Source organism: Bombina bombina, chromosome 6, assembly GCF_027579735.1.
Source record: "Bombina bombina isolate aBomBom1 chromosome 6, aBomBom1.pri, whole genome shotgun sequence".
Lineage (NCBI taxonomy): Eukaryota > Metazoa > Chordata > Amphibia > Anura > Bombinatoridae > Bombina > Bombina bombina.
In genome coordinates, this window is record NC_069504.1 from 868,284,398 (window position 1) to 868,304,256 (window position 19,859).

At 36.6% G+C, this 19,859-nt stretch overlaps 1 protein-coding gene across 2 annotated transcripts in view; it reads right to left on the reverse strand.

Annotated features, from left to right (window-relative positions):
• Nucleotides 1–1,699: 1,699 nt before the first annotated feature.
• Nucleotides 1,700–19,859, reverse strand: part of LOC128663816 (dnaJ homolog subfamily C member 3) — a 51,011-nt gene continuing 32,851 nt past the window's right edge. For both annotated transcript variants that reach the window (XM_053718338.1, XM_053718337.1), the window contains exons 10-13: nt 15,970–16,090; nt 14,738–14,870; nt 6,315–6,463; nt 1,700–5,633 (exon numbers count right to left, since the gene is read on the reverse strand). In XM_053718338.1, the coding sequence (XP_053574313.1) occupies nt 5,494–5,633; nt 6,315–6,463; nt 14,738–14,870; nt 15,970–16,090 (543 nt within the window). In that variant the 3' untranslated portion in view covers nt 1,700–5,493. The remainder of the gene's footprint in view (nt 5,634–6,314; nt 6,464–14,737; nt 14,871–15,969; nt 16,091–19,859) is intronic.

Sequence of the window (19,859 nt, forward strand, 5' to 3'; positions counted from 1 at the left end):
AGGAAAAATACATGTCTAGGTACCAGTCAACCAGCTAGCTCCAAGCAGTGCATTGCTGCCCTGGAGATATGTACATATTCTTTTTATACCAAGAGAATAAAGGTAATTTAATAATGAAAGTGAATTTAAAAGTGTCCAAAAGTTACATGCTCTCTCTAAATCATAGCATTTTAATTTTGCCTCTTATGTACCTTTAACAAAATATTTTTCCAGGTTATTTTTTTTTTTATCTTTCCCAGGAACCATTTATTTTCTGTCTGGACCCCTTTTAAATGTGTTGCATATGATTATTCCTCCCTATATATGTGTCACAAGGCAGCCATTCAGCGCTTTATGACTGGGATCTTATGCTCTCAGATTGCATAATGCTTTGGTCTGAAACATGGAGACATTTAGTGGGACATTTACACGGATCAAGAGCTCATTAGTCATGCAGGTGGCATTTTAGCGTATTCCTCTTTTTTTACACTGTCTTTTACTATGTGATTCAACATATGTTTGTATATGTAAGTTTGCCCGACTTGGGCACAGGTAAATAATATAAAATTTCTTGCTAAGGGTGAACAATGTTCAGTGAGTGAGTTGTAATCTGCTTCTTATGAGGTTTGCCTATGTCTTTGGTGTGGGAAGAATGTTGTCAGATAAGGTAAAAAAAAAAAAAAAAAAAATTATATATATATATATATATATATATATATATACACACACACAGTATATCTCCCCACATGAGACCATTTCAATACAAGTTATGTAGTACAGCAACCAACCGGAGAATAATGCTCGTGAAGACAGGGGCTCTGCCAGGGTCCCTTAACATCAATGATACAAACAGTCTTGTCCACAGCACTATTATTCCAAATTCTCTTTATTTGCTGTTAAGTTACAGACATAAAAAAGCGACGTTTCGAGTGTTGCCACTCTTACTGATGCTCATGCACGAGTAAGAGTGGCAACACTTGAAACGTCGCTTTTTTATGTCTGTAACTTAACAGCAAATAAAGAGAATTTGGAATAATAGTGCTGTGGACAAGACTGTTTGTATCCACATGAGACCATAGTTGTGGTGAAGACTATGCTCATGCAAAATGTACATTATTTATTTATAAATCTCAGACACTCTGCAATGCTACAAGCTGGAAGTCAACTTTTTAATATGGGGCTTGTGATCTTAAATGAAGAACGTGCATGAGATGGAGGTGTGAAATCATAAAAAAGGGGTAAAAGTATGTTGTATTCAGCCCTAGATAGGTTTTTCTTTACAGAACACTTGAAACCCTGAAAGCTAACAGAATAGATGCAGCAGTTCAATAATCAATTGTTATTGCTACTTTGAGGAACTGACGTTGGGATTAAAATATTTTGTATAGAATGGAGGTGTATAAAGTAGGAACACAAAGAAACCCCTTTTATCTATTCATATGACAGAATTAGCAATAAGTATGGTGTCTCACTGAGATGTTTATATATTTTTTAATCCATTAAGATATTTTGATAGTATGAAATTAAAAGGTTATTTTCTCTATTTTAGTGCATTTCACTAAAAAATTCTATACGCAATTTTACTGGAGTACAAAGTTGCCCTAAAATTTGGGGTTTAAATCCTATACCAGACAGTAAAGAGCAAACCTTACAAAAGAAACAGAGCTAAATTAACATTATATAGTACAATGTGATACAAACATTCAACTATATCCAGGACTCAACTGCAACTCTCATTCTTTATTATGCCCTACAATAGACCTGAATGCATCCATTATCTGGGCACGTAAATGTACACACAACCAGTAACACAATTTGACAGCACATTTTGCTTTGGTACAGGGGATTATTTGCCATTGCTGAAGAGGAAAACATAAAATAAATACAAAGAAATGATAAGCATCAAGAACGTTACAAAACAATAAACCTAAAAACGTAAAAATAAAACTTATATGATTCAGATAGTGCATGTAATTTTAAAAAATCCAATTTCCTTCTAATATGACATTTCTATGTTCTCTTGGTTGAAGAGTAAACCTACATAGGCTCATAAGCTCTCCGGCGCGTGTGCGAGTCTCTAGCACTGTATGGCAGCAGTTTTGCAACACTGTAACATTGTTTGTAGCAGTGTTAAAGGGACAGTCAACACTAAAAGTGTTATTGTTTAAACAGTTAGATAACGCCTTTAGTACCCATTCCCCAGCTTTGCACAACCATCATTGTTATATTAATATACTTTATAACATTTAAACCTCTAATTCTGCCTGTTTCTAAGCCACTATAGACAGCCACTTAATCACATGCTTTTTTGTTTGCATTTCACAACAGGATACTGCTAGTTCATGTGGGCCATATAGATAACATTATGCTCACGGCCGTGGGTTCTGCACAACACAGCTAAAATGCAAGTCAATAGATAATAAATAAAAAGTCATGTGATCAGGGGGCTGTCAAAAAGAGGCTTAGATACAAGGTAATCAGAGGTTAAAAGTATAATAATATAACCATGTTGGTTATGCAAAATTGGGGAATGGGTAATAAAGGGATTATCTATCTTTTTAAACAATAAACATTTTTGAGTTGACTGTCCCTTTAAAGGGACAGTCTAGTCAAAATTAAACTTTCATGATTCAGATAGGGCATGCATGCAATTTTAAACAACTTTCCAATTGACTTTTATCATTAAATTTGCTTTGTTCCCTTTGAAAAGCTAAACCTAGGTAGGCTCAAACTGATTTCTAAAACCATTGAAAACCCCCTCTTAGCTCAGCATTTTGAAAGTTTTTCACAGTTAGACAGTACTAGTTCATTATGTCATATAGATAACATTGTGCTCAGTCCCGTGGAGTTATTTAGGAGTCTTCACTGATTGGCTAACCTGCATGTCCGTCAAAGCAGACGGGAGATAAGAGGGCAGTCTGTAGAGGCTTAGATACAAGGTAATCACAGAGATAAACCAGAGGAATTGGTAATAAAGGGATTATCTATCTTTTTAAACAATACAAATTCTGGTGTAGACTGTCCCTTTAGCACTCTGTCTGCAGTGTTAGCAATAATGTTTAAAGACATTTGTATTAGGCATGGGAATTCAGATGCTTCGCTAGAAGGTGACTGCTTGTGGTGTCCAGCTCTTTCTGGATCTGGATTTCTTCTTAACGTGCAATACACTAAGATTTGGATTCCCACAGATCTTGGTGTGTTGCAATTTTACAAGAAGGAATCCGCCACCGAAGAGCCAAACACAGCAGGCAGCTGCCTTCTTCTGCAACCGAATGCCCACGCCTAATTTTTATGCTCTTGAACTATGATGAGCCTAGCTAGGTTTACTCTTCAACAAATGATAGTATAAGAATGAAGCAAAGCTGATAATAGAAGAACATTGGAAAGTTGTTTAAAATTCTATGCTCTAACTGATCCATGAAAGTTTAAATTTTGATTTTAATGTCTCTTTTTGCTCCAAATGAAAACACAGCTGGTGATTGGAGCATAATTTTCGGAATTCATTATTTGTTGTGCAAAGAAATAAAATTAGTAGTGGCTTCTGGCATTCAGATAGTTCCAACACTGAATATTTAGTGCAACTTACAATATTTGTCAACAAAACAGGTACTGTGACTTGTACTTTTGCTGTAATTTTCAGGTGCCAGAACTATCTGAACGGCAGAAACCGCTGCTATTTTTTGGCATTTGTTTGCACAAAGAATAACAAATGCTGAATCTACTGGCCATAGGCATGTTTGTTTATCACAGAAGCCAGCTCGATATGCAACTTATACTGTATGTTTAAAGGGATGCTGAACCCACATTTTTTCTTTCATGATTCAGATAGAGCGTGCAATTTTAAGCAACTTTCTATTTTTCTCCTATTATCAATTTTCCGTTCTCTTGGTATCTTTATTTGAAAAAAGGAGGGATGTAAGTTTTGGAGCCAGCCTATTTTTGGTTTAGCACAGTGGGTAGCACTTGCTGATTGGTGGCTACATTTTAGTCACCAATCAGCACCCAGGTTCTGAACCAAAAATGGGCCAGCTCCTAAGCTTACATTCCTGCTTTATCAACTAAAGATACCAAGAGAACAAATACATATTGATAAGTGGAGTAAAACAGAAAGAAAAAAAAATTGGGTTTAGTATCCATTTAACTTTTTTGCTTGGGTTAAACACATAGTAAATGTAATTTTGCTTAAAAGGGACACTGAACCCACATTTTTTTTCTTTCATGATTCAGATAGAGCATGAAATTTTAAGCAACTTTCTAATTTACTCCTATTATAAATTTTTCTTCGTTCTCTTGCTATCTTTATTTTAAAAGCAGGAATGTAAATCTTAGCAGCACGCCCATTTTAGGTTAAGCACCATGGAAAGCGCTTGCTTATTGGAGGCTTATATTTACCCACCAATAAGCAAGCATAGCCCAGGTTCTCAACCAATATTGGGCCGGCTCCTATGCATCACATTCCTGCTTTTTAAATTAAGAATAAAATACTTTAAAAAGACATGGAACATTTTATTTTAACACTGAATAAATGCACAATGCACTGCTCTGCGTATGTACTTTACAATTGTGCTTGCTACAGATGACCTGCAGTACCAGCATTCAGATTCAGCCTACAGATCATTTCCAGTGTGCAACTATATTTGGTAACCAATATTCTATTCTATTTTCTTCTACGCTGTCCCTTCTAAGAATGGTTTTCTTACTCTCTTCTCTCTATTTCCTTTTTTTTTAGATGTCTGTTTAGAGTCATTGTTCTCTTATCCCAAAGCCTTCAAGCACATAAAATAGGAGGCTGTCATAATTAGGCATTTAAGATTTACAGACAGACTTGCTGTTCCAAGGTGAAAACGTTAAAAGACACAGTATGTTTAAGATATAAACACAAATAGCGGTAATGGTTAGCAAACCATAAAAAGGACATTTTTATCATTTACCGGCAAAATGTAGTTGCCTAAAGACAAACAGGCATTTTAAAAGGCATTTTCCTCTCATTTTTTCTAATTATAATATTTTATGCATCCGTGTATATACAGGAATACTGTTAGAGAATAGATATTTCTGCTTTATAGGATTAAATTATCAAATTCACATTTTAATATTATTTTTATTTATTTTTTTTAAGTTATTTTACATTAAAAGTCCATAAAATGTTCAAGTGTTGCGCCATTTACTGTAATCTCCTTGCAATCTATATTAATTTCCAAAGGAAAAAATATATATTATAAAACAACAAAATGGGCTAAAAAAAAAAAAAAGAAAAGAAAAAAGATCCAAACCAGATTTCTCTTTTTAAAAATAAGATGATCAGGATAAAGAAGAGTCCCAGTAACCGGTTCAAAATAATTTTAGATATAACTGCTAATTTAATGTAGGCAAGGAGGCAGATGATGGTTAAAATGTCTCAAAATCTCCTTCAGCATAAAATATCCATAAATATTAGAGTGGTTGTTCAAAAATATGCAACCCTGAAAATGTAACAAAGTCCAGTCCATCTCTGATCATATGGGATAAGGGAAGTCAGTTAAAGTTAAATTTAAAGTGGAAATTGCCAGAGCCAAATGGGTTAAACTCAAAAGGCCAATGCTGGTGCTGTCCAGTGCCTTGCTGATTTTCAGGGTCCAATGGGTCTTCTCCGGCATCCACCTTTTGACGCATTTCTAAAACAATAAAAGCAATATTGTGTCATTTTGAGAAGTATATATATATATATATATATATATATATATATATATATATATATATATATATATATATATATACACACATATACACATATATATATATATATATATATATATATATATATATATATATATATATATATATATATATATATATATATATATATATATATATATATATATATATATATAGATAGATAGATAGATAGATAGATAGATAGATAGATAGATAGATACTAAACCCCAATTTTTTTTTCCATGATTCAGATAGAGCTTGCAATTTTAAGCAACTTTCTCATTTACTACTATTATCAATATTTCTTTGTTCTTTTGGTATCTTTATTTGAAAAGCAGGAATATAAGCTTAGGAGCCGATCCAATTTTGGTTCAGCCCCCTGGGTAGCGATTACTGATTTAAGACACAAAAAGCATGAAGAAAAATGAATAGGAGTAAATTAGAAAGTTGATTAAAATGGCAAGCTCTATCAGAATCATAAAAGAAAAAAAATTGGGGTTTAGTATCCCTTTAATGATTTATTTACTACAGTAATTAATATAAATGAATTATAAGGCTTACATAGAGGAGAGAAATGAAAGGCTTACATAGCAGGGGTTAATGCAAACACGGCACTATTATGAATTAGAGAATGAAAATACCTGGGTCTGTTAACACTTCTTTGGCTGCTGCAATATCAATAAATTTCTTTTCTGCCTCTCTTTTTTCATCTTCAGATTGGAAGTTGTCTGGGTGCCACTGTTGAGCTAATTTCCTATATGCTTTGATCACTTCCTGTTTATTTGCACTCCTACAAAATGGACATAATTACATTTTTTTGTTACCCGAAGGCAATGAATTCACTGAAGAGTAAATAGAACTAACTCAAGCTCTTGATATTTATTACAAGTAAGGACCGCCCAAGGCTTTTTGCAGGATTTTCAAATTTGAAATTATTCCAACTCATTTCAAAACCCCACCCATTTAATAAGAAAAACACAGCAGCTTTATAATGACTTATTTTTTTCCACTGTCAATTCTTGGCAGCTTCTGTGGCTTTTTTCACTGTCAAAATTATTGTGCATGTTCAGTTAACACATTAAACAGGATTTTTTTGTTTAATAGTTTAAATAATAAATGGTTTATTAAAGATGTGATCATCTTTTTTAACTATAAAACGTGCACACTTGGACAGTTACATTTGTTAATTATAAAAATGACTGTAAAATAAATGTGAAATTCCTTCTTGCACACGCATGTTATGAATTGATATTTATGGTTCATTGAAAAGAAAAATCAAACAAATTAAACGTTTAATTAGATGTTGCCACAATATAGTTTCCTAATTTCTCTAATTCAAACAGATAATATTTCAATTAATAAAAAAAGTGTATGTAATCAATACAAGATTCTTATGAATATATCCAACATTAAAACTGTGTCATTTTTTGTGAAAGTCATATGTGATGAAAGTTAACTGTACAACCTATTTTCTCATCAGTGTACAAATGGACATAATCATTTGTATAAATTTGCTTAATACCATACCATATTATTCGCTTAAAGTGATGGTAAATCCTAACGTTTCTGAAACGCTAGGATTTACCAGTGCTGTAAATAATGGGAAATTTCTGTTATGAAGTATAAAAAAAACTTCTGAAAGTAGCTTTATTTGCCCGCAAGTTAATGCTGAGCGCTTTCGGCCGCCCAATTAGGTTGATGTTTCCACCTGTTAGCCAATAGCCGTGCTAGCCAATCTGCATTATTATTGCTCCTGCACCTCCCCTTATATGCTCTAGGGCCACCTGAGGAGGCTCATCTCACACTTTGAAAACCACTGCTTTAAAGGGACAGTAAAATAGGTTTAGTTATGCTATGAAACAGCTTTGCAAAATTCTTTCATTGTTTATTTTGCCCTCTTTTTATGTAATTTAGCATCTAATTTGCAGAACTTAAATTGCACCTTTATATATATATATATATATATATATATATATATATATATATATATATATATATATATATATATATATATATATATATATATATATATATCCCTAATTTGCTTTATGAGATAACAACTGCTAAACAATACATTCTATACTAACTTTTAGCTGACTAATGCCCATATTGGCTTCTCCAAATAAGGCAAATGGTGGGTGGAGCTTGGCTACTGATATTGGGCCAGATTACAAGTGGAGCACTAATATCACTTTTAAATGTGCTAATGTGCGCTGGTATTACAAGTTCACAGCAACGCAAATTGCTGGGAAACGTTGCGCTTCCATAGACTCCTATGTGAGGGTCGTTCTGATGCCGTCAGAGATGGCATCAGAACTTCAGCGCAGCGAAGAGGGTATTTAAATATGTATGTATATACACATAAAAAAATTATATATATATACATACATACATACATACATATACACACACAGTTCCCATAGACCGCAATGTAAAGGAACTTTTCAGTGCCGTTTGTTTTCCAACATCCCACTCCCACCAACTTTAGCCCCAACATACTGCCTAGTGTAGTTATTTTATTAAAAAATAAAGATGCTATCTCTGGTTAATTTTATATGCGTTAATTGCTACCGCAAGTTTTCGGTAGCAATAACCAGCCACTTGTAATGGTTGGTTTATTATCGTGTGCGCACACATTACGTTTTAGCGCTCCACTTGCTATCTAGCCCATTGTGTTTTAAAAAAGTTAAAATCTGGCTAGCATGCAATTCTTTAGCAAAACAGAAATGTCTTGTAATTACAAGGTATTTTCTGTCCCTTTAATACCATCCATTTAACTTACAGATCCCACCACCCAAAGTATTTGTGATACGTTGACAAACTATAAAATTATTCCTTCAACTTTTAGCTGACTGGCTTATTTAAGCATGTACTGGCATAGTATTTGTAAACTCTACAGCGATATACAGTTCCGCTTAGCTTGTGAGCGATACTTCTGATAACGGTTAACAATCCAATTTATTAGGGTTTGCAATAGAAAAATGCTGTCTTCAACTTGGGTTATTTTTCTCACTTCCTTTTTTAGGGCATTGCAGTACTTTGGAAGCCTTGCATTCTGAGTGAATTAAGCAACTGGAATTACAAATGGGAAATAAGAGGAAAAATGAAATTTATGCTTGCCTGATAAATTTGTTTCTTTTTCGATATGATGAGTCCACGAATTTCATCCTTACTTGTGGGATTACGCCTCCTGGTCAGCAGGAGGAGGCAAAGAGCACCACAGCAGAGCTGTATATATAGCTCCTCCTTTCCCTCCCACTCCAGTCATTCGACCAAAGTTAGGAAGAGAAAGGAAAAGCCAAGGTGCAGAGGTGTCTGAAGTTTAACAAAAATTGAATAACCTGTCTCAGAACAGGGCGGGCCGTGGACTCATCATATCGAAAAAGAAACAAATTTATCAGGCAAGCATAAATTTCCTTTTCTTTTTCAAGATACGATGAGTCTACGGATTTCATCCTTACTTGTGGGATACAATACCAAAGCTATAGTACACGGATGAAAGGGTAGGGACAAGACAGGGAACCTAAATGGAAGGCACCACTGCTTGAAGAACTTTCCTCCCAAAAACAGCCTCAGCAGAGGCAAAAGTATAAAATTTGGAAAATTTGAAAAAAGTGTGAAGAGAGGACCAAGTTGCAGCCTTGCAAATCTGTTCAACAAAAGCATCATTTTTGAATGCCCACGAGGAAGCCACAGCCCTAGTGGAATCAGCCGTAACCCTCTCCGGAGGGTGCTTGCCTAGCAGTCTCATATGCAAGACGTATGATACTCTTCATCCACAAAGAAAGAGAAGAAGCCGTAGCTTTCTGACCCTTACGTCTGCCAGAAAAAACTACAAACAAAGAAGAGGACTGACTAAAGTCCATAGTCGCCTGAAGGTAAAACTTCAGGGTCCGAACCACATCTAAATTGTGAAGAAGTCTCTCCTTCTGGGAAGAAGGATTAGAACACAAGGAAAGAACAACAATTTCTTGGTTAATGTTCCTATCCAAAACGACTTTAGGAAGAAAACCTAATTTTGTTCTAAACACTACTTTATCTGAGTGGAAAATAAGGTATAGAGATTCGCATTGTAGCGCCGAGAGTTCTGAGACTCTTCGCGCAGAAGAAATAGCAACCAGAAAAAGAACTTTCCAAGATAGCAACTTGATATCGAAGGAATGCATAGGCTCAAACGGAACCCCTTGAAGAACTTTGAGAACTAGAATAAGACTCCATGGAGGAGTAACTGGTTTGAACACAGGCCTGATTCTTACCAAGGCCTGACAAAAACATTGAACATCTGGTACACCTGCTAGACGTTTGTGAAAAAAATGGATAGAGCCGAAATTTGACCCTTTAGGGAACTAGCAGATAAACCCGTCTCCAGACCTTCCTGGAGACAAGACAAAACTCTAGGAATCCTAACTCTAGTCCAAGAGTAGTCCTTGGATTCACACCAATAAAAGTATCTATGCCAAATCTTATGGTAGATTTTTCTAGTTACAGGCTTACAAGCCTGAATCAAGGTCTCTATGACCAGAACAGAGAACCCACTCTTGGATAAAATTAAGCGTTCAATCTCCACGCAGACAGCTTCAGAGAAGCTAGATTTGGATGAAGGAAGGGACCCTGAATGAGAAGGTCCTTCCTCTGACTCCAAGGTGGTAGAGATGCCATCTCTATCAGGTCCGCATACCAATTCTTTGAGGCCATGACGGTGCTATGAGTATCACTGATGCCCTCTCCTGTTTGAGTCGGGCAAGTACCCGAGGAAGAAGTGCAAATGGAGGAAACAGGTATGCTAGATTGAAATTCCAAGGAACCCGCCAGAGCGTCTATTAATTCCGCCTGGGGGTCCCTGGATCTTGACACGTATCTCGGAAGTTTGGCATGCCTTTGAGACGCCATCAGATCCAACTCCGGCTGTCCCCACTCGAGGATCAGTTTGGAAAACACCTCGGGATGGAGTTCCCACTCCCCAGTTGGAACGTCTGTCTGCTCAAGAAATCCGCCTCCCAATTGTCTACTCCCGGGATGTGGATCGCTGACAGGCAACAAGAATGGGTCTCCGCCCATTGAAATATTTTGGATACTTCTGTCATCGCTAGGGAACTTCTTGTTCCGCCCAGAAGTTATAATGTCCGACTGGAACCCGATAAATTTGGCCGCGGCTAACCGAGGCCAGGCCAAAAGCGCATTGAGAATCGCTCTCAGTTGTAGAATGTTCATAGGGAGAACTGACTCTGACTGAGTCCAAAGTCCCTGAACCTTCAGGGAGTTCCAGACAGCTCCCCACCCCAGAAGGATGGCATCTGTTGTCACAATTTCCCAAGCCGGCCTGCAAAAGCAGGTTCCCTGGGATAGACGATCCAGAGACAACCACCACTGAAGAGAATCGCTTGTCTCCTGATCTAGAGTTATCAGAGGAGACAGATCTGTATAATCCCCATTCCATTGCCTGAGCATGCTTAGCTGTAGAGGTCTGAGATGGAACCGAGCAAAAGGGATGCTATCCATTGTCGCCACCATCAGCCCAATTACCTCCATACATTGAGCCACCGAAGGCCGGAGAGTGGACTGAAGGGCACGACAGGTATGTAACAACTTTGTTTTCCTGACCTCTGTCAGAAAAAGTTTAATCGACAGGGAATCTATTATGGTCCCTAGAAAGGTAGCTAGTCATTATGCTACCAATGCTGGCTCCATGCACTGAGCCATTGATGGCCGAGAATTGGACTGAAGTGCACGGCATGTGTACAGAAACTTTAATCTTCTGACCTCCGTCAAGAAGATTTTCATACAGAAAGAGCCGATTAAAGTACCCAAGAAGGGAACCCATGGATGCGGAACTAGAGAACTCTTTTCCAGATCTACCTTCCACCCATGAGTCTACAGGAAGGATAGAATAATGTCGGCATGAGACTTTACCAGTTGAGCAAACGACGCCTGGATCAGAATATCGTCCAGATAAGGCACCACCCCAATGCCCCGCGGTCTTAGAACTGCCAACAGAGACCCCAGAACCTCTGTGAAATTTCTGAGTGCCGTGGTCAGACCGAAAGGAAGAGCCATGAACTGAAAATGTTTGTCCAGAAAGACAAACCTCAGGAATTTGTGATGACCTCTGTGGATAGAAGCATGAAGATATGCATCCTTTAGATCCACTGTCGTCATAAATTGACCCTCCTGGATCAATGGAAGAATGGTACGAATAGTCTCCATCTTGAAAGATTGAACTCTAAGAAACTTGTTTAGAGTCTTGAAATCTAAGATAGGCCTGAAAGTTCCCTCTTGTGTGGGAACTACAAACAGATTGGAATAAAACCCCTGTCCCTGAATTGGAACGGGACAAAATACTGGAGGATAGGTCTCTTACACAGCGTAAGAACGCCTCTCTCTTATCTGGTCTACAGACAATCGAGAAAGAAGAAAACTTCCACTGGGGAAGAATTGCTGAAATCCAGCCTGTATCCCTGAAACACTATCTCCAATGCCCAGGGATCCTGAACATCTCGTATCCAAGCTTGGATGAAGGAGGACAGTCTGTCCCTTACTAGATCCGGTACCGGATCAAGGGCCAACCCTACATGTCGATTTGGGAGCCGCAGCAGGCTTCTTGGATTGTTTACCCTTGATCCAAGATTGGTTGGGTCTCCTGGCGGACCTGGATTGTGAATAGTTCCTATCCTGTGATAAAGGGAGAGAAAGGGGGGGATCCCTTGATCTGTTTGGACTTTTTACCCCCAAACAGGACTGTCCCCTTGTAGGGAAAACCCAAAAGCGCAGAATTGGAGAACACATACGCAGACTAGGCTCTCAACCACAGAGCTCTGCGTGCTAAGATGGAAAACCCAGACCCTTAGCCGCAAATGTAAATGGTGATCCAGCACCTGGATTCGAACCACTTGAGTTGCAAAGCCACAAAGCTAACCACAAAGCTACCTTCCTTGGGAGGTAGTCTACAAAGGAGCATCTGTAATAAATGAAGTAGCCAATTAAAAGCTCAAATTCAGTCCTGTCTCTCTTTAAATCTTAAAGGAAACAGTATTGTCGTGTGCTTTCTTGCCAATCTAAGTCACAAAGGATGAAGTCACACAAGTAAACAACAATAATATTGTAATAAAAGCGAATCCTCAGAGTCTCTCATAACTGTAAAACTGTGCTTATATTCGTGTGCAATATTGCATAACAAAGTGACCCTTCAGAAAGTAACATGCAAACTTTAACGCCTGCTAATCAAAATATAGGCAAGGCGATAAGCAACCCCTCAGGGAAAAAGGCATCCATCATGGGGCACGGAATATAAACTGTTACCGTCACCCTGAACTGAAACAGGAACCAGTAAATTCCCTGAGCAGTATGTAAAGAAAGTTTGCAACAGTATGTTTAAGGTATTAGATAAATTATTACCAAGACTCAGAATGCTGCATATAGCAACCAATTCTGAAAAAGATTTCTCATAGCACATGGTGAACAGCACTATCTGAGAATGTTCCTTACATATAAGGGCCAAAATGTATGGGACAGTAGCCAATGACACATGCAGTGTTTCATGCAATTGATAATACAAAGCAACCTGTCACAGTATCAACTTAACAGCTGCACCTCCAATTAGTTCACTCAGGAAGGACCAGCATGTCTAACTTAATTTTAAACTTGTGATACTTGTGACGCCTCTTGGCCTAACGTGACAGAGAAGATGTCACCGTCACTCAAAAAACCTCTCTAGACGGCGCAAAGACCTCTCAGCTGTATGTTGTGAAACACAGCCGAGGAGGCACCCTGTGATCTGTCAGAGGAAATGAACCAAATAGTGCGCACCCCATGGTACGCACCAAAGCTCCGCCCATCATGGGTGTATTGAGCTCATGCCTCAATTAGTGATGGATCCGTCTGAAGATCAATGAGGAGGCAAATAGCGCGCACAGCTGGTGAAGTTCTTTTCTCCTCTTCACATTGGCCTGTGGAAACAAAAAGTACTGAGCTATACTCCCTCAGACTTTTACAAGCAGGGCAGCATACATCTATGGGAGGCGCAGTGAGAATTATGTCCCACAAGTTCCCATTGCTTTGAAGCCACCAAATGCTTCTCTTTTTGCACTGAAGAGACTGATCTGGTCTAGGCTAAACCCCAGAACAAAGTAGCACACTGTGGCACTACTTTAAAAATAATAAACTCTTGATTGAAGAAACTATAACTAACACCTCACTCTGCCTCTTCCTATCACTAACACAGGCAAAGAGAATGACTGGAGTGGGAGGGAAGGGTGGAGCTATATATACAGCTCTGCTGTGGTGCTCTTTGCCTCCTCCTGCTGACCAGGAGGCGTAATGAAACCCAGGAGGCGGGATGAAACCCGTGAACTCATCGTATCTTGAAAAAGAAATCTGATTTTCTTGCATATATATTCAATGTATTCATTGTGAAGAAACAGACCTTCCTTGAGTTTTCATTTGACTGACTTATCTGAATGAACGAACCCCCCCATATATTATCAATTTATAATGGAGAGAATAGACCATTTCATAAACAATTATGCATCATTTAATTATTAACAAGTGAAGATGGATTTTAAAGGGGTGAAGCCTGTCGAAGTAGAAAAGGTTGTAACAATCACTCCTATTGTAAAACTTTGCAATATTAAGGAATACTAAACCCACATTTTTTCTTCATGATTCAGATAGAGCAAGCAATTTTAAGCAACTTTCTAAATTTACTCCTATCAATTTGTCTTCATTCTTTTGCTATCTTTGTTTTAAAAGCAGGAATTTAAAGCTTAGGAGCCGGCCCATTTTAGGTTCAGCACCATGGATAGTGCTTGCTTATTGGTGGCTACATTTAGCAGACCAATAAGCTAGCATAACCCAGGTTCTGAACCAAAAATGGGTCGGCTCCTAAGCTTTACATTCCTGCTTTTTAAATAAAGATAGCAAGAGAACAAATAAAATTTATAATAGGAGTAAATTAGAAAGTTGCTTAAAATTGCATGTTCTATCTGAAACATTAAAGAAAAAAACTGGGTTTAGTGCCCCTTTAATATATGGATAGATAGACATATGATTAAATGACTCACAATATTACCTTTTAACACCAAGTATTTTGTAGTAGTCTCGTTTTCTTGATTGTTTGAGAAGTTTTTGTGCTCTCTCGAGTCCCTGATTTATTTCCTCATTTTCTCCATCTAATTCCTTTGCTTGCTGAAAATCTTCCACAGCTGGGAGAAGAATAAAATAAAAAAAATAAAAAATGAAAGTCTTTATTGCATGAATTGGTTCCCTCCATATTTTAATTTGACTTATCTTTAGAATATTGCTTGTTTAAAGTACTCTCTAGATGACATTCATACTCATTGTTGCACACACTATATTATAGTCTGATATTTTGCTTTGTGAATATTTTTTTTTTAGCCATGACACCCAAAGGCACACAAGATAAACAAACACCATTCTGGACACAAAGGACTTGGCTTATTATTTATACCTTCCCTTCATCTGGATCCTTTCCTTTGCCCCAAGCGATTTTTTTAGCCCTGATAGCCAAATTTGTGCAGTCTCAGGTTTAAACCTAAGCAGGCGTCATCCACTACTAAGAACTTGAAAAATGTTAACTTATTCCTCGGGGGGGGGTATCTCTTACAGAACTTAGACATGGTCAGGGCTATGAAGTATTCACTAAAACAGTCTTGATTCCATGATTTGAGGCATAGTACTGCAATGTTGGAATTCTGTATTGGAATATTCGAATCGAATGATTCATCCCAGCAAAGCTAAACTGTATAGTGTTAGGACCAGTCTATTTTGGGACACCTTGTAAATGGTGACTGGCTGAGCAGAATAGGGCCATATTATGTGAGACTAAGATCCCAACTTTATTTAAAAATGTAAAAAAGTATTAAGCAGGCAATTTTTTGCAGCATATATAAATATGTTAAAAATATGTGAACTTATGTGTTTGGATGTGCGCCAATACCTGTTTTTGTCTTTTGGCAGCACTCCCACAATGTGTGCGCTAATATATAAAATGTTTTTTTCTTCAGGTGTGCTTAACCAAACCCCCTTGTTGTGTGTGTGTGTGTGTGTGTGTGTGTGTATGTGTGTATATATATATATATATATATATATATATATACACACACACACACACACATATACATACACGCACAAACACACACACATACTTATATTCAGTGGTTTCTGTTGGCATTTATGGTTCTGTTTGTGAACCCCATAAACAAACAAAAACACCAAAAACTGTATTTTTGCAATATACACATACTTCCATTATAAAATATATAGTGTTCTTTGTGGGCTGACCTTTCTCGTACTCTTCATTCAGGATATATGCTTCTGCACGGTCACGAAGAATAAATGGATTTTGTGGATCTCTTTCAAATGCTTCAGTGCAAACTTTGACAGCTGCTTCCGTTTGCTGACTCTTTAAAAAAAAAAAAAAAAAAAAGTCAACCGCTTAGGTACATCATTTAGTGCTGACTTGCTCATAAGATTATCCAGAGCTAAATAATTAATGTGTGCTACTGTGTATATCTTCTGTGAATCATCACATTTTGTGAAAATTTACAAATATACTTATCATAACATGATGCATGCATGGTTCACTAGTAAATATTTTTTTTTGAAAAAAAGTAATCAATTAAGGTACTGCATTTTTCATTACATCCTGGTTAGTTTCTACACCAGCCCATAGGAACAGGCTAACAATTCCACCTTCCTGAGAGCATCAGTCCATAAATCTCAGCAAATTAGACAGCTAATACACAGAAAGCCACATGTATATATATATATATATATATATATATATATATATATATATATATATATATATATATATATATATATATATATATATATATATATATATATGTATATGTATATTATAATTGTGTGCCAGTTTCTATAAACCAGAACTTTGTAGAAAAATAGAAATCCCCACCACCTATAATGAACATTTTATTATCTAATTATTTTTCTACTGAGCCCATTTTAATGGATTTGATCTGGAGGACAATAAATGGTGGTTTAATAAATATTTGAAATACAAAACTATACCTAAAGGATTGATTTCTTATAATTTAATACTCTGCAGCTGTAAATAAACCCCTAAAGACACATTAAAAGGGAAATTAATTGCTACAGTATGGTGCCCCATTAATGCATGAAAATTTTCACTTAACTTTTTGGCTATAAAGATAAATGGTTTCCTGCTTTATACTTATTTTGGAAAGCTCATGAAGAGGATCAGATGTACTGGCCAAAAACTACCAATAATAGGGGTAAATCTATTTATTTCCTCAAGACCAACGTATCATGCATGAGTATGTTAAGACCCTGAATTCCCTATAAGGTATGTTTATATCGTTATTTCAGTGCTCTGGTATACATTTCTTATTTAAAAAGGGACATGAAACCCCAAATTTTTCTTTCGTGATTTAGGTAGAAGATACAATTTTAAACAACTTTCCAGTTTACTTCTATTATCAAATTTGTTTCATTTTCTTGGCATCATTTGTTCAATGAGCAGCAATGTACTACTGGTTTCTAACTGAAAACATGGGTGAGCCAATGACAATTTGTATATAAATGCAGACTATCAGCAGCAGCTAGAACCTAGGTTGATTGCTGCTCCTGAGCTTACCAGTATAAACCTTCCAGCAAAGGATAATAAGAGAAGGAAGCAAATTAAATAATAAAAGTAAATTGGATAGTTGTTTAAAATTGTATGCTCTATCTGAATAATAAATGTCTAATTATGACTTTACTGTCCCTTTAAGTAGGTAAAAAAAAAAACATCTTGTGGTTTGAGATGCCTTAAAGGAGAATGAAACTCAAAATTTTCTTTTGTGGCTCAGAGACAGCACACAATTAAAAAAAAAAAATGTTTCCCCTGTGTTGGATCCCTTCTTCATTCCTGTTCCCCCCTCCTACAATATGACAGAGCAAATCATTTGTCTTTACCACTCTGTGTGTATATATATATATATATCAGTGACGTGCAGTGACGTCAGAGGCTAGTGAGGCACATATATGAACCCAACAGAGGCAGCTTAAATTTACGGTTAAATTGGCAGTTTGCAGGTCGAATTAACTGCTAATATTAAATTTGCTTCATTCTTTTGGTATATGTTGTTGAAGGATATGCAGCAATATATATATTTACAGTATATAAACATACACACACAGTGCTATATATTGCAGGGTCATAATTGCAGGATACACTCCAGCCATATTTTCATTATAGACATAGGAGTTAGTTCTTATCAGGGATTTTTTTTATCAATCATATTTCTAAATGGAAATTTATAGTGATTTTCCCCTTAACCTATGTATTGAGGATTGATCTTATTTGTAGAACTGTTAAAATGGAAGGAGAAGTTTTTCTGATCAAATTTGATATTTTTCTATCTGCTTTGGTTAGTGGGGAGACTTTCTTTGCATTAAGCAAAGCCCAAATGCAAGTACATTTGGAATTATTTAAAAACTGGTTATATCATCATTCCACAACAAACAATAGGAAGTGGACAGAATATCCCAGAGGTTTTAGTTTCCTGTATTTAACCAGGGCTCTGCTTTAGGGGTGCATTAATTTCCACCATAAACCTAATATACAGTATATTACACTTAAAGCTGACCAGTCTGAGGGCATGAAATGCCATATAACTTGTTTTAGAAGCTCCACTTTGCTCATAGATTACTTTGAACTGATACTGAATTCCCCTAGAAAACACAGGACTTGTTTACCAACCAATTCACTGAGCTTAAGTTCAGCATTATTCTTTGCAATAATTCCTTTGAAAAATAATTTATTTAAAAAAACATGTTTTTCTTTTTTTTTGTTTCCTAAAACATAAATGTAGTACCTTATCATAACTATATGACACACAATGCATAGGAATCTGAGAAAGAAAGAAGGAAAGAGAGAGAGAAAAAGAGAAAGAGAAAGAGAGAAAGAGAAAGAAAGAAGGAGAAAAGGAAATAAGGCAATATTTCCCTTCACCTTCCCCCCACTAAGTCAGAAGCAGGCCATGGTTGTATAATATCTCCTTCAAACTATGAGAGGAAAGGCTATTACCAGCTAATAACCATCAAAAGCTTTGAGAAACTAACCTGCTGTCAAAAAGGCAGCAAATTTATAATGAAAATAGTACATGCTAAACCTCCACAAACTGAGCTCCCCTCAGCCAGGGAGTTGCCAGTAAGACCTGCATACTTGCATAGGAAAGACAAACTCTGACAAAAGTAGCAATGTTCCTTCAATAGCATAAGCATTAAAAGCAAGTCACTGTTGGGAAAAATGCATTATTGAAGCCAGGATTTCTAACTCACTGGAAATACAGTATGCAACTATGCAGTAAATAATGTATATGTAATTGTACTTGGTTTGTAAATCTACTAACACTTATAATATAGTAAATTCCATGTCATTTGTTCAGGCAATATGCTATCTTGGCAATTGGCACATCTGAGTGATATATATTCTGCATGATTCCTATAAACATCCAAAATATCTACATGAACCATGATTAATAAATCTGATTAAGACAGTTTAATATATCTGGCCAGCTTTGATATTTCTCATTTTCACCATGCTCTGATTTTAAATGCATGGTTTAAGCTCTAAAATGTGTAATAAGCCTCTTTCTGCTCTGTGTAGATTCTAAAACAATTTCCTTGTGTACTCATATTTAAAAGGGACAATAAGCAATATATCTATATTATTACAGTGCAATAAATAAAATATATGTTGTTTATTGTCTCTTTAAGGAAGGGTAGTGGTACACAAGGAAATATCAGTTTTATAATGCACACAGAGCTGAAAGAGGCTTATTACACATTTTAGAGATAAACCATGCACAATTAGAGCATGGTGAAAATGAGAAATATCAAAGCTGGCAAGCATAGCATATTAACACACTAGGGGTTAAAACAAAGCAGTGTTGTGCTGTGCTGGGGAACTGTAAAGAGCCTGGTTACAATCCTGCTCAGCCCCCATCGCAGTGCACATGAAATAAACTCTTAATGTTATGAGCAGACCATACTTTGTGCAGCACCCTTATTGCCCTCTTACCTAGGTTCACTGTCAGATTTAAGGCTATAAATTAAGCTGCTGTCCGTTTTCTGCCTTATGTTAGAGGCTGACTGCACTGTGCTCCGGGAGGAAGGGGAGGGGACTGGCTTTAGTGAGAGAA